This window comes from Chiloscyllium plagiosum, unplaced genomic scaffold (genome assembly GCF_037043375.1).
Source record: "Chiloscyllium plagiosum isolate Xiang-an unplaced genomic scaffold, Cpla_swu_hap1 HiC_scaffold_5, whole genome shotgun sequence".
Classification (NCBI taxonomy): domain Eukaryota; kingdom Metazoa; phylum Chordata; class Chondrichthyes; order Orectolobiformes; family Hemiscylliidae; genus Chiloscyllium; species Chiloscyllium plagiosum.
Window position 1 is genome coordinate 53,199,688 of NW_028270143.1, and position 16,156 is coordinate 53,215,843.

The 16,156-nt window shown below is 38.8% G+C and overlaps 1 protein-coding gene across 12 annotated transcripts in view; it reads right to left on the minus strand.

The window, feature by feature from the left end:
• Positions 1-16,156, minus strand: part of invs (inversin) — a 279,900-nt gene that overhangs the window by 41,707 nt on the left and 222,037 nt on the right. For all 12 annotated transcript variants that reach the window (XM_043690027.2, XM_043690031.2, XM_043690029.2 and 9 more), the window contains 2 exons: positions 1,940-2,175; positions 1,558-1,638 (listed from right to left, as the gene is read on the minus strand). In XM_043690027.2, the coding sequence (XP_043545962.2) occupies positions 1,558-1,638; positions 1,940-2,175 (317 nt within the window). The remainder of the gene's footprint in view (positions 1-1,557; positions 1,639-1,939; positions 2,176-16,156) is intronic.

The following is a 16,156-nucleotide window of genomic DNA, read 5'->3' on the forward strand; positions in this document are numbered from 1 at the left end:
TGTTACTTTAATCTCTTTCTTCCTTTTTATATATTTAAAGATGCTCTTATTGTCAGTTTTTGTATTCTTTGCCAGTTTGCTTTCATAATTTATTTTCTCTGTCTTTATCTTTTTAGTTCTTTTTTGCTGGATGTAGCTCTAACATTGTCAATAACAGCAAAGGATAGCATCATTCATACTTACGATTCTCCAATCTTTTGCTGTTTAAGGTAATTTTCCAATTCATTTTGCAAGTTACCAATTGGATAAGCTTCCACTATTCTTTCAGACAGAAAAATCTAAATCATAATGTGGCATGAAACAAAAATCTCCAATCTCCTAGATACTTTTCCAATTGTTTCAAATCCATGTCCTGTGATTAATGACCACCTTGTTAGTAGAAACAGTGTCTCCTTATCTACTCTATCCAAATTCCTCATAATTTTGTCACTTCTATTAAATTTCCATTTAACCTTCTCTCTGCTAAAGAGAACACCTCTGTTTTACCTGGAGCCCCCAATGAAGATCCCCATTCCATGACTTGTTCATGGGATATAAATGTCATTGCCTAGGCCAGTGTTATCATCTATCTCTTAAAGCCTAGACGGCAGCTAAGAGTCAACCAAATTGCAGGAGGTCTGGAGTCACATGTAGGCCAGACCAGTTAAGGATGGCATGTTTCCTTCCCTACAAGACATTAGTGAAACAGACGGGTTTTTATGAGAATTCATAGTCGTTACATGGTCTTCATTAGGCTAACTTTTAATTACAGTTGTTTTTTAATTCAAATTTCACCATCTGCCATGGTGGGAGTTGAAATTATGTCCTCAGAACAATTGCCTGAGGTTCTGAAATGCCAGTTCAGCGACATTACCGTTGTTCCTAGAATCTATCATTCTAAAGGAATAAAAGAATGTTTTGACAGTCCATCTTTGAAAATTTATTTGAAAATTTCATTTTCTGGGCACCTTTTTGATTACCAGAAGATTACAGATTAAATTGCTTAAGGAATAAATTCAAAATCCACATTAGTAAACCTAAGAGAGACTGTTACACTTCAGGTGTTATACTTGCTACAATATATAGTACAGACAATGTTAGTCTTAGTTCACTTTCACATCTGTGTCATGAAATTACATCTCCATGGCCCACTCCAGAGATTTATATAAATAATCTGGATTGACATCTCAGTGCTGCAATGGGGCTGTCATATTTTTGATGATCTGCCTTCTAAGCAGAATACTGAAAATCCCATGGTTCCATTAAAAAAAATGTGAGTTCTGAGAATACTGCCTACATTTACATTGGCTGCACCGAATTCATAAAAGGCGCCACATAGATGCAAGTCTTCTCTGCTAATGCTTCTATTATTAATTTAATGTTAGGAATGCCTTAGGACAGCTAGTGGTGAAACATAAACTGACACTAAACAATAATATTTGATGCAGATTTCAATAGATTTAATATTTGAAATTTTAAAAAATGCAATTCTGAATACTTGAAGGAAATGGCAACACTTCAACCAAGCTGTGGCAACATTGTAGTATCTAACAACACAAAATGTATTTCTATACTTACATGTTTTCTGGACAGAGATATGACCATTTCTGAAAGGTGATGATTGTTGTGAAATGTACCCTTTTTCTTCCTGAGGTTTCCCTGACAATTAAACAAAAAAACAAACAACTAATGCCTTGTACAAAGCTCACAAGTTCTATAAATAGCAACTGCTACATTGCAATAATTAACGTCTTTACTCAGGTACATATTAATTTATGTATGGCATAAAATCAATGAGCCTGCTTGTACTTATTGGTTGTCTAATTTTCAGGACGCCATTCACTCTCCTGAAAGAAACAGGATAATAATTTAACGAGATTCAATCTGCCCTTTTTAATCCTTCTTCCCATTCCATGCATATATAAACCTTATTAAGATGAAATTGTTGAAAACAAGTTACCATAAATTTGCTTTAACACTGAATGTTGCTTAGCCGTCCGTGCACAGGGACTCCTGTTGTTGAATGTTTGGCTGCTTTTTCTGGAAATAACATTCACGATATTGCCACTGAGATTCTTCCTCCAGGCTAGTTGGATGGTGAAGGCAGCCACCTCTTGCTTCCATGTCTTGTCATCATTGTCCCCATTCTGACGTCGGCAGCGAAGGAGCAACACCAGGGCTTTTCGTATCCTGTAACTACAAATATAAATACAGTACTAACACTTTTCGGAACATTACAAATTACATTTCCATGTGGCTGATCCCAAAAACCAATTTCCTATTTCCCACTTCCTCCAATAAACATCCAATTCTGAAACAAACACAAGGAACACTGAAAAAACTCAGCAGGTCTGGAAGCATGTGTGGAGAGAAACCAAGTTAACATTTTGTGTGTGGTATGCCTCTTCCCTTCTACTTTGTTTTCTTTCACACTTTTTACTCCACTGGTAGCTCATTGACCACTCTGCATATAAAATAGGTAAATGTAAATAGCTTGTGCACCTCCTCTAATCTAAATGTTATGCTGAGAATTAAAGAGTGACAACAGGAATAAGATGAAATCTTATAAGTTCACACGGTAAGCTACATTTCAGTAGCATGAATCATAGAATCCCTAGAGTGTGGAAATAGGCCATTTGGCCCAACAAGTCCACTCCGATCCTCCATAGAGTAACCTACCCAGCCCAATTCCCCCATTCTATTCTAAATTAGCCCCTGATTAATGCACCTAACCTACACATCCCTGAACACTGGGCAATTTAGCATGGCCAATCCACCTGACCTGCACATCTTTGGATTATGGGAGGAAACTGGAGCACCCGGAGGAAACTCACACAGACACGGGGAGAATGTGCAAACTCCACACAGACAGTCGCCCAAGGATGGAATCAAACCTGGGTCCCTGGCACTGTGAGGCAACAGTACTAACCATTGAGCCACTGTGCTGCCCAACAGAGCCACCATGCCACCCACCAGCACAATCAGGGTCCACGCCAATGAGAGGAGGGGAATCTTCCACACCAGGTCTGTTTTAGCCTTGAGAGCAAACCTGAGAGTGTAAACAGATTCTTGTGATAACAGAAAGACCATGGACGGAAGATTTTTGTTTAATGTATAAAAATGAAATATAAACAATATTTGTGGGAGGATAAAGATTGATGGTTTGTTGTTTTTATGGGGCAGAGTTTGAGCAGAGGTGTGGCAGAGCTGGATACAGCTAGACAGAATATCGGACAAAGTTTTGTTTGCCAATTTAAGAGTCTCTCCCTGAGGTTATCTGAACAAACACATTCATGAGTTCTCCTGTGGTTTGTGTAGGAAATTAAAACCAACAATGGTGTAGTCAAGCAGGAGAATTGTACCAGGTCCTTGCGTTACCTCTGAAAAGGGGTGAGTACATTTTATTTCCCAGCCACTGAGAGGCCTACCTGAGAAAATTCTGTCCAATTATCTCAAGAAGCTTAGGGGAGGCCTCAGGACAGAAGGTGGTGAGTAGAGGAGGCAAAGCCATGCTAGTGGGCTGTTATACGATTGCAGACAGTAGTCAAAGCTGCACAGATTAGGCTCGACTACTTGTAAGTAAAAACGTTGCTGAAGTGTAGCGGGGAAAGTAACCCCAGAAGATGATAAGTGGGATGGTCTTACAGGAGTCGAGATTTTATTGGTTTTGAACATCGAGAAGGAGAAGCCTCTGAAGTTAAGGTGACATTGGGATATTTAATATACAACTGATAGATTGTTTAATGAAAATGTTAGGATCTTGGGTAGTGGAAGCAGTACTGGAAATTGCAGAGGTATGCAACAGTCATTATGAATGTGTCCTTGACAAACCTTTGAAAGAGATCATAAAAGGAACAAAAGAGTTCAGAACAAGCTAGCGTACAGTACTCATTTGTGTGCTTTATAGATGAATAAAGAAAATAACAAGCTGCAGGGATTTGTTAAAAAAAGCTGCAGGGTATAAATGGTGACTGCAGGTAAGTAGTGTACCATACAATGGCATTGTATTACACGAGTAAAAAACTGTGAGCAGACCCAATGCTGCAACTGGATATACTGGGTATTGATTTATAAATGGAACATAAAACAGACTTCTCCCCTGATTTAGCTAAAATCAAATGTGTCAAGACCAGACAGCAGCTGTAAGTATTACCTCATAAAATGAGGTAATTAACCTTGGAAACATAGTTCACGATGCTTCCCCATCAAAGGGGATTCCGCAAACATCACAGATTCAAAATAGGCTTGATCAAAAGAGTTTAACAAGTGATTTTTTTTTCTGTGAATAGCATTGACCTCCATTTAAATAGTAAGCTTTTAAGTGCTGTAAAAATGAATTTTTTGCGGTGGTGAAGTTCGACATATTCCAAAACCAACAGACAAACTGGAGTTTAGCATATAATCAATTTCAACATACATGCATTTGTTCTCGCTTGCAGGAGAAAAAAATATAAATAGGAGTGAGAAAAACCTAAAACAAAGTGTGAAATATTACAATAAGATGTCATTGGGAAAGTAGTTTACCCTGTCTCTTTCAGAACAGCAGAGAATAAACTTTTTCTGTTGACAGCCTTTTAAAATCTTACCTCCCGTTCCATGTGGCTAATGTTTGATTTTGGACAAGACTGGGTTTTGGTTTCTAAATTTACAAAAATGATCAGATGTTACAAACTCATTGGGCTGTGAACCAAAGCCATAGTGGTTTTTATTTTTGTAACTTCAATAGATCTGAAGAAGCACCTGGTGATACAGCAAAAGGCCTAGGAGCCTTGCAGATAGCCTTGCATATTCAAGGATTTATCTATGGACCTCAAAACAAAAGACTTTCACAGAGTTGGCCTGTACTAATCAGGCCATTTGCTTTCTTTACAGAAAACTACCAAGCCCAGGCATAAGTGTTTCTGAAATTGAGATTAATAAAACATCATTTAATTTGTATAAAAAAAGGGGAAAGATTGTTTGGGAATAAATCAATTGATCAATAATAAACCTGTCAGCCCAACAACACTGCCAAGCCTGTACTTAACAAAAAAAGGCAAAGAGTATTGTTGCCACATTTAAATTTGGAATAATTATAAAAGAAGGGAAAGTTGAGCATAATCTACAAAGTTACTAAGTATGTAAATTAGCTCACTGAGCTTGAAGGTTTGTTTTCAGACGTTTCATCACCATTGTAGGTGACATCATCAGTGAGAGTCTCTGGTGAAAATTTTAGGAAAATTTGTATTTTTTAATGTTTGGAACCACATAGTAACTTTTGATCTCTGTTTTAAAAATATTATGAAAACTTTTTTCAAAGAAATTGGACAGTATAGTTTCTCTGAATCTGAATCAGATAGAATGATGATTAATGGGATGTTGTGGTTCTGTTCGCCGAGCTGGGAATTTGTGTTGCAGACGTTTCGTCCCCTGTCTAGGTGACATCCTCGTGCTTGGGAGCCTCCTGTGAAGCGCTTCTGTGATGTTTCCTCCGGCATTTATAGTGATTTGTATCTGCCGCTTCCGGTTGTCAGTTCCAGCTGTCCGCTGCAGTGGCCGGTATATTGGGTCCAGGTTGATGTGCTTATTGATTGAATCTGTGGATGAATGCCATGCCTCTAGGAATTCCCTGGCTGTTTTCTGTTTGGCTTGTCCTACAATAGTGGTGTTGTCCCAGTCGAACTCATGTTGCTTGTCATCTGAGTGTATGGCTAGTAAGGATAGTTGGTCGTGTCATTTCGTGGCTAGTTGGTGTTCATGGATGCGGATCATTGGCTGTTTTCCTGTTTGTCCTATGTAGTGTTTTGTGCAGTCCTTGCATGGGATTTTGTACACTACATTGGTTTTGCTCATGCTGAGTATCGGGTACTTCGTTCTGGTGAGTTGTTGTCTGAGCGTGGCTGTTGGTTTGTGTGCTGTTATGAGACCTAGTGGTCGCAGTAGTCTGGCTGTCAGTTCGGAAATGCTCTTGATGTATGGTAGTGTGGCTAGTCCTTTGGGTTGCGGCATGTCCTCGTTCCGTTGTCTTTCCCTTAGGCATCTGTTGATGAAATTGCGCGGGTATCCGTTTTTGGCGAATACATTGTATAGGTGTTCTTCTTCCTCTTTTTGCAGTTCTGGTGTACTACAGTGTGTTGTGGGCCACTGCATTCCGCAACCCAAAGGACTAGCCACACTACCATATACCAAGAGCATTTCCGAACTGACAGCCAGACTGCTGCGACCACTAGGACTCATAACAGCACACAAACCAACAGCCACTCTCAGACAACAACTCATCAGGACGAAGGACCCAATACTCAGCATGAGCAAAACCAATGTAGTGTACGAAGTCCCATGCAAGGACTGCACAAAATACTACATAGGACAAACAGGAAGACAGCTAATGATCCGCATCCATGAACACCAACTAGCCATGAAACGACACAACCAAATATCCTTACTAGCCATACACTCAGATGACAAGCAACATGAGTTCGACTGGGGCAACACCACTATTATAGGACAAGCCAAACAGAAAACAGCCAGGGAATTCCTAGAGGCATGGCATTCATCCACAGATTCAATCAATAAGCACATCGACCTGGACCCAATATACCGACCACTGCAGCGGAAAACTGGAACTGACAACCGGAAGCGGCAGATACAAATCACTATAAATGCCGGAGGAAACATCACAGAAGTGCTTCACAGGAGGCTCCCAAGCACTGAGGATGTCACCTAGACAGGGGACGAAACGTCTGCAACACAAATTCCCAGCTCGGCGAACAGAACCACAACAACGAGCACCCGAGCTACAAATCTTCTCACAAACTTTGAATTAATGGGATGGCCACTTGGAGTAAAAAGATAAGGACAGGTGTAATTATATGAAATATATAAAGCAAAAAGAAAGTGTAGATGAAATTAATTATTGACAGCTTCCTCTTGGAGATAAGACAGAAACTGAAGAGTGAGTCAGACATGTACACCTACTTAGCAAAATGATAATTGTGGTCAGAAGAGCAAGAAAATGTATTTTAATTGATGGCACATAATGCATGGATAAATTGATTCTAAAATAATGAAAGTGGTATTGGTGAAAGGAATAAAAATTAAAATTAAAATAATTGGGTTTAGATAGTTGAAGGCTCTAAGAAATTTTTTATCACAGAGGACTGTTAAGACTATGTCATTAAGTTTATTTGAGGCTTAGGTACACAGATATTTATTCAACAAGAGAATCAAGGATTATGGGGAACAGAAAGGAAAGTGTAGTTGAGAATTATCAGATCAGCCATGATCTCATTGAATGCTGGACTTGATGGACTTGATGGACTGCATGACTTACTTCTGCACCTATGTCTGATGGTCTTCAGACTATAGGGGCACAAAGGTGAAGGAAGAGCTGGAATATCTTTTAAGTCCACAAATAATTTGTTTCTGTAATTTTATGTACTGAAACCAGCCAACAATGCCCTTGGTATGCAACATCAGTCAAAGCCTTGGTTCAAGCTGTTGGCTTTATGTTTAGTAGTTGCCAAAAAGTTTAATATTAACTAATATCTTTAGTACATTGTATGCTATGCCCATTGATCCCTTTAACCCTAAGAATTATATCTAACTCCTTCTTGAAAACATTCAACATTTTGGCCTCAATTTCTTTCTGTGGCAAAGAATTTGACAGGCTCTCCACCTTGTGTGAAGAAATTTTTCATCTCAGTCCTAAATGTCGTACTCTATATGATTGCATTATGACCCTTGGTTCTGGACTGCCCGGTTATCAGGAACATCCTTCCAGCGTTTACCCTGTCTGGTCCTGTTAGAATTTAAGAGGTTCCTGAGCTCCCTTCATTCTTCCAAATTCCAGTGAATATAATCCTAACCGATCCAGTATCTTTTTGTACTTCATTTCTGCCATCCCAGGATTCAATTTGACAAACCTTTGTTATATCCCCTTCCATAGCCAGAACATCCTTCCTCAGATAAAGAGACCAAATCTGCACACAATACTCCAGGTGCTTTCCCTCGACCATCCTATATATTTGCAGCAAGATATCCCTGCTCCTATACTCGAATTCTCTCGCTACGAAGGTCAATACATCATTTGCCTTCTTCAGCACCTGCTGCATTCACATGTTTACTTTCAACAACAGTTGGACAAGGACACCCAGGTCTTGTTGCACCATCCCTTTTCCAACCTATCACCTTTTTCTTGCTACCAAAGTGGATTACCTCACATTTATCCAGAGTATGCTTCAGCCGTAATGCATTTGCCCACTCACTTGTCTAATTATAGAAGCCTCTGTGCATCCTTCTCACAATTCAGTCTCCCACTCAACTTTTTGTCATCTGCAAACTGGAGATATTACGTTTAGTTCCCTTACCTAAATCATTAATATACGTTGTAAATAGCTGGAGTCTAAGCACCGATCCCTGCAATAACCCATCAATCACCACTTGCCACTCAGAAAAAGACTCATTTATTCCTACACTTTAGGAATCAGTTCTCTATCCATGTTCATTCATTACCCCAATTGTTGTCTGTTGTATTGACTTTTACCTAGCAGAGGCTGAAAAGCAACCCTCCAATACTTGCTTGTACCTGTTCATGGACCACGACTTCATTATTGAATATAAAGCCATTGTGTTGCTGACCTTATCTCCACGGAAGCTCTTCCGTCTGCAGCTTCTATCCCGAACAAACCAAACCTACCTCTGTTCCAAATTCCATCAGCAAGATTGTTGCAATTGTACCAGCCTCCATCACTTCCTCTGGCAGCTCATTCCATACACATACCACCCTCTGAGTGAAAAAGTTGCCCATTAGGTCTCTCTTATATATTTCCCATCTCACCCTAAACCTATGCCCTCCAGGTCTGGACTCACTCACCCCAGGGAAAAGACTTGGTCTATTTATCCTAAAACATGCCCCTCATAATTTTGTAAGCCTCTAAAAGATCACCACTCAGCCTCCAATGCTCCAGGGAAAATAGCCCCAGCCTATTCAGCCTCTCCCTATAGCTCAAATCCTCCAACCCTGGCAACATCCTTGTAAATCTTTTCTGAACCCTTTCAAGTTTCACAACATCTTTCCAATAGGAAGGAAACCAGAATTGCAAGCAATATTCCAACAGTTGCCTAACCAATGTCCTGTACAGCCGCAACATGACCTCTCAACTCCTTTAATCAATATTCTGACCAATAAAGGAAAGCATACCAAACGCCTTCCTCACCATCCTATCTACCTGCGACTCCACTTTCAAGGAGCTATGAACCTGCACTTCAAGGTCTCTTTGTTCAGCAACATTCCCTAGGACCTTACCATTAAATGTATAAGTTCTGCTAAGATTTGCTTTCCCAAAATGCAGCACCTAACATTTATCTATATTAAACTCTATCTGCCTCTTCTCAGCCCATTGACCCATCTGGTCAAGATCCCATTGTAAGCTGAGGTAACCTTCTTCGCTGTCCAGTACACCTCCAATTTTGGTGTCATCTGCAAACTTACTAACTATACCTCTTATGCTCAAGAGTGGGAGATCATTTCCTCTTTTCTGCCAACTAAGGCCCAAACATCAATTCCAGGTAGAACAGCAATTTACTTGTACTGCTTTTCGACGGAGCATACTGTATTCATGTTGCACAATGTGATTTCCTGTACTCTGGGGAGGCAAAGCATGACTGCTTTGTGTGACATCTCCATTCAGTCCCCAAGTATAACCCCAGTCATTTTAATTCACTACTCTGACCTTTCTGTCTATGGAGTGCGAAAATATTCCAAAGCAGTTTGATACAAGATCAAAGAATAGCATATTATGTTCTGACTAAACACTCATTGTTGAATTCAACAACTAAAGATCCAGGGAATACAAGATGAATGATAGCACCCTGTGAAGCACCAAGAATTGGAGAGACCTTGGTGTGTATGTCCACCAGTCCCTGAATGAAATGGGACTGGTCGATAAAGTGGTTAAGAAGGCTTATGGGATACTTTATTAGTGTTTAAGAGAAAGAAGACAATGCTGGAAGTGTTCGAAAACATTGATTAGGCTACAGCTAGAGTACTGTATGCAGTTCTGGAATCCATATTATAGGAAGGATGTGATTCCACTGGAGAGGGTGCAGAGGAGATTTACGGGATGTGCCTGGGCTGGAAAGTTTAAGCTTACAAAGAGAGATTAGATCAACTGGAGTTGGTTTCCTTGGACCAGAGAGGATTAAGGAGAACACGATAGTGATGTATAAAATTATGTGCAACATAAGGTTGACGGAAGGAAACCTTTGCCCTTGGTAGAGGGATCAATGACCAGGGACATAGATTTAAAATAAGGGGCAGGAGGTAGAAATCTTCAGAACATTTAAGTAGTATCTAGATGTACACTTGCGATAGCAAAACACAAAAATACAAGATTATAGATCAAGTGCTGGAAAATGGGATTAAAATAGATGGCTGTTTTAGACCAGCACAGACTCATTGGGCCAAAGGCCCTTTTAATGTGTTATCGTTTCCACCTTGTTCTGTGTGGTTTTTCTGGGATTTTTCCTACTGGCTTGTTTCTTATACTCAGCTGACTGCTATACAGTTGTGCACAAAACATCTGGACACAACTTTGCCTGTTTATTGCATCCATTACCACACCTTTTGGCTTTTGTGTCATGAAATCTTTTAATATTTGATCTCTTCTGCCCTTCAAACTATCTCAGCCTCCCTTTGGTTTACCTGTCTTGCCACCCATTCTATTGGCTAAAAGCTTACATTGTTTCTGTGCTGAATACCTCTACGACTCTATCAAGTGGAAACGTTAATTCTGTTTTTCTCTATAGATGTTGCTTAGCCAGCTGATTATTTGACTTCTTAAAATTTCAGTAGTTGAGCTCTTATCAAAATTAGACAATAGGCACTCTGTTCCTTCTAAAGGAAAGTAATTGCCTGCAGAACTTGTATAGAGTTTAAAAGTGGGAGCTCTTATTCTTTTCTTGACCATTGCAATTATAATAGGCTGCATTCCAAATAAAAAAATCATTGTTGGAAGTTGTCATATTTCAAAAAGTATTATTACCATTTGAGATTATTTTGTATCTTTAACATAAGATTATTTTGTATCAGTGCAGACCTTGTAGGTCTGGAGAAATATTGTAGAAATGAAATCAGCACTGAAAGGGTTTAAAATAAAATTGCTTTCCTGGACATGAAGTAACCATAGGAGCATTACAGAAGTTAAATGAGCTACAATCTGGACACAGCTTTTACTGTGTAAAGCACGCTTATAAGTTTTAGGCCAAAGAAGATCAAACAGTAAATGACAGGATCTCCCTGGAGCTGCCCTATGTGGAATAAATATGCATTGAATCATTTCCCTTGTGTTGCTTGTTACTATTTTAAAAATGTAGATTGAAAAGCACAGCTGTTCTATTGCAATTTGAAAAGAATTCCTAGAAACCTCTGTAGACATTTATCAATGGGTAATAATGAATGCTGGTTCATACGTCAGGGTACAATATGCAAACTAAAAAGCTCATGTCCTCACCCGAGTGTCCCACTTTGCTGTCTTAGTTTTGGTGTAAATTTGTAATTAATAGAAACTTAACTTAGATATAAGGTTATAATATCCAATGAGGAACAGACTTCCTCCAACTTTCGTGATATGAAAGCGAAATGGGTTTGGTGAGTTTGGACATGTGTGCCACATTTAGCTGTAAAAGTAGTAGCAACTTAGCATCTGTGGAGAAAAATCAGAGTTAAACTTTCAGGTCCAGCAATCCTTCTTCAGAACTTCTCAGACCGTTCCTCACTCAACCTGAAATTTTAACTGTCATTTCTCTCTACAGATGCTGCCAGGCTTTTCCAGCAGTTTCTGATTTACAGTATCTGCAGTTCTTTTGGTTTTTATTTAGCAACTTAGATTATTTCACCATGGTCCAACTTTAATTCCGGTTGCATAGAAACTCTGCGATTTAACCTCAACAGGTTTCTTTATTAAAAAGCTATGAAAATGTACATTCTGCTTTTTTATTGTGATTTATATACTGAGTGTCATTTGTACACATTGCACAAGTTCACTTCTGAAAGGTTAGAACAGCAAAGTGATCCAAACCAACCTAACACTTCCTAACTACTTGCATCTAATAAAGGAAATCCATGGAGAGAGCAGGTTTGTATGTGTCAAACATGGTTATTAGAAGTCATATTTTAGACAACCACAGGATGACAACAGAAGAAAAACTGAAATAGTACATCCTCCCTGGGAATTTCTTCTAAAAATTCATAACAAGCTTGTTAGATAAGTGCAAAAATCAAAAAACATAAGGTAACTCTTGCCTATTGCAGCATTATATTCCAAAGCACTTCACAGGAGTGTAATGAATCAAGCACATATTAGAGTTGGTATTTAAAAGTTTGATCAAAAAGATAGGTTCTGAGAATCACCTTAAAAGAGTTGAGAAATGTAGAAAGGCATAGAGATTTCTGGAGGGAATTCCAAAGGCTAAAATCTATGTAGCTGAAGGCATGGTCACCAGTGGTGACCAGTGGTGAAGCAATTACAATTGAAGCTGTCAAGATGTATCGGAGGGTTGTAGAGCTGGTGGAGGTTGCAATCCATGGAGGAATTTGAAAATAAGAAGAACTTTAAAATTGAAGCAATCACATCCTGTAGTGCATCAGTGGGCACAGGGCTGTGCAGAACTTGATATTGGAAACAGACTTTTGGATAAACCTAATTTTATGAAGAATAGCCAGGATTGCTTTGGAAAAGCCAGATCCCAAGGTAAAAGAAGTGTGTATGAGAGTTTAAACAGCAGACAAGCTACAGTCAAGCAGAATCAAATGCTGGTTCCAGAGATTTAAGTAGCTGATCAGATGATGCAGATGTATGATTAGGGCATATGGTTAACCCTGGCAGTTGCCAAAAGGAAGAATGGATTTGGTGGCTTGGGAACTAAATTTGTGGTAATGATGAAAGGTAAAGGCTTCAGGCCTCCTGAATGTTTGTTGAAGGAAATGTCTTCTCATCTAGTACTGAATGTCAAACAAGAAATGCGATTAGATAGAGTGAAGGTGTCATAAGAGGTCGTAGGGAAGTATAACTGGGTATATAGCAGAACAAAATATAAAATGGATTTTTGAAAATACCGTGCACATTTGGACGTAACAGCTATTAGATATAAGGCATCACTACATGCATCACATATCTAAATGTATCAACGGATACCAGAAATATCTTAGGATTTATGCTCTGATCTGTACTAGGTCAGGGCATTTCATCAAGATTGGAAACAGGGGCATTATAATTAGCTTCAGTACCCTGGGCAATGAAGGGATGAAAAAACAACTAGAGTTCCCACTTGTAAACAAAAATCTAGTAACATCTGCTGGAAATTATACATGTGGGTATCAATGAGGACAGGATCAGGTTCAGCTTGACACTCCAATAATTGATATCTTAGAAACATTCGTTGGTATACTCAGATACAAAGTTTTTCTTAGGTGAGGCTTTGGAGGGCTGCTGGCATATGTGTAACATAATGTGGCAAGAATCAGTGCCATTAACACAGGAAAAGAATGAACCAAGGGCCCTAAGAAAAACACACCACCTTAAATCTTAGCTTCCAATTCAGTTTCAAATTTAATTAACAAATCATATGAGTCAACATTGAAATGTCTTGCAAGTTTGTCACAAGACAAGTGAAAAGATTCTCAATTGTTTACAAAAGATCAAGCTAATTTGAACAAGAACACTGTGACATGACTACAATTATGTTGCAGATGAGGTTGCCGAACCTAATAATCTATTTCTAGCTATTTTAAATAGGCTTCCCACAGTAATAAAAAAAATAGGAATATTCTTCCAATGAGCAAATTAAAAGAAAAAGCAGTTGTTGGAAAAGAAAGCTTGATAACATGAATCACGAGCTCTGGTTCAGTGTCTCGATCAGTAACTTTGAATACTTTCCCCTACAATATCAGAGCAAATACTAAGAATTGGAGCAACAGAAGAAGTTGTAGAAATGTTCAACCAAAATAATCTCTCTGCCTCGCATGCTGCAAGACAGGCAATAGATAGACTCGTTAATGCACTTATTCATACATGTATGTAGGTCTTTGAGATCTGAGCTGAACATTTAGTAATATATCTGCATTCCTTTTGTTGTAAAAGGTTTTCATTGAACATGGTGACGGTAAAATGCCGGTAAAGGCACAAAATCAGAAAATTAATCTCACTGTTCTAATTATCATGACTCAAGTTATCCATCTTCTATGAGCTGGCAAGAGTGGACACTGGCAAGTTTAAACTCAAAATTACTGACAGAAACATACAACAAACATGTATAAATAACTCATAAAGAATGAACTCCATCGTCACTGTCCTTCTTAAATTGACAGAAAGGAACTACCTTATTTGGGAACTTTGAACTACTCAGTTCAGATACTCATTTGTGAAATTATGGTAATTGAAACAAGTTCCTTGATTAAACAACACTGGATCATAGAATCCCTGCAGTGTGGAAGGAGGCCATTCAGCCATCGAGTTTGTACTGACCATCCAATGAGGATCCCACCCAGACATGGCCCCCTATCTGTATCCCCACATTTACCACAGCTAATCCTACATATTACGGACAATTATAGCATAACCAATCCACCTAACTCACACATCTTTGGACATTTGCATCGAGCCAAAAACGACTCTGACACAGGGAGAATGTACAAACTCCATGTAGACAGTCACCCAAGGGTAGAATTGAGCCCAGGTCCCTGATGCTGTGAGACAGCAGTGTAAACCACTGAGCCACCATGTCACCTGTAGATATGTATCATCTTGTTGGCATTTAAAGAGAAAAAAAGATTTTTGTTAATATCAATTATCAGATCATAGGAAGGATGCACTGAGACTTTACAGAAAGTGGATGTTATTTATTTCATTGCTGAGACTCAGAATTATAATGTATCCGCTTGAAGTTACAAGCAGATTTTTAAAATATTTATTCCCAAAAAGTAATTTACGAAACATGATTTTATTTATATGGTAGAGAAAGACCATCCTATTTACTATATAGTATTTGAAGTGTTTCACAGAGGTACAAGGGAAAAAAGAAATACAAAGGCAGAGAAGAAGAAGTGACCAGGAGTTGGATCAAAGAGGTGGAAGTGTGGTTGGGTTTAGCACAGCCAGCAATGGTAACGTAGAAGGAGAGGGATGCACAACAGGCGAAGCTCAGAGAAGAGTCATGTGTCTGAAGGTTGTCAAATAACATGTTACATAGATAAGGAGATGGAGGCCATGGGCAAGTTCAACACAACCAATCAAGTTCTTAATTTGATAGACTGGGTAACTAAGAATCAGTACAGGTTGGCAAAGTCAGGGACGTTGTGTAAATGAGACTTGGTTGGGCAAAAGAATGAGCTGGAGTGTTTAAAGGGCTGAGAATTGGGAGGTTGGCTGAGAGCATTCTAATAGTTGGGTCTGTAGGTGATAGTAATAGATGAGCAATTCACCAACAAACTGAGGCAGAGTGCAGGATGGACAATATTAGATAAGTAGAAACAGGTGTTCTGTGTGATAAAGAAAAAGGAACAAGAACAGATCCACACCCAATTCCAGAATTAATGCTGTGAGGTTGGGCATGGAAACCTTTGGTGGAGTTACTCTGGAAATAATCAGATAGCTAGTAGTGGAATCAGCAATGATATTCCAAGGGCTATTGAGCAAAGCATATTTGTTCAAACTGGATTTTGAAACATATTAAAATCACAAATCCCGTTCTGAGAAGTGTTTTCGGAGTTATGAGGAGAGATTATACAAATTAGGCCTGTTTTCTTTATAATTTAGAAGGTTAAGAGTGATCTGATTGAAGTCTTCAAGATAATAATAGGCAAATAAAAGAAAAAGAAAAACCAATTTCACTGGTTGGAGTTTCTCAAACTGGGGGGCATAGTCTGTAAATTAGGTGAAAAACAACTGCAAGTGAGAATTTACTGTATGTGCAGCCACATTGTCGATCTGCACATATCTTCAGCAGAAACTCAGAAGCATTCAATTCATGATGTCAACAACAACTGAAAAAGTTGTTACTCATGACACAAGTATGGGGAACATGGGAAAGTGGTACAAATTTTCATACTTTGCAATGTGATTTAATAAACTTATTAGCATAACATTTATACAATACCAGTGTGCACACAGAATTTGAAGTACAACATTTATCTTTCCCTCCA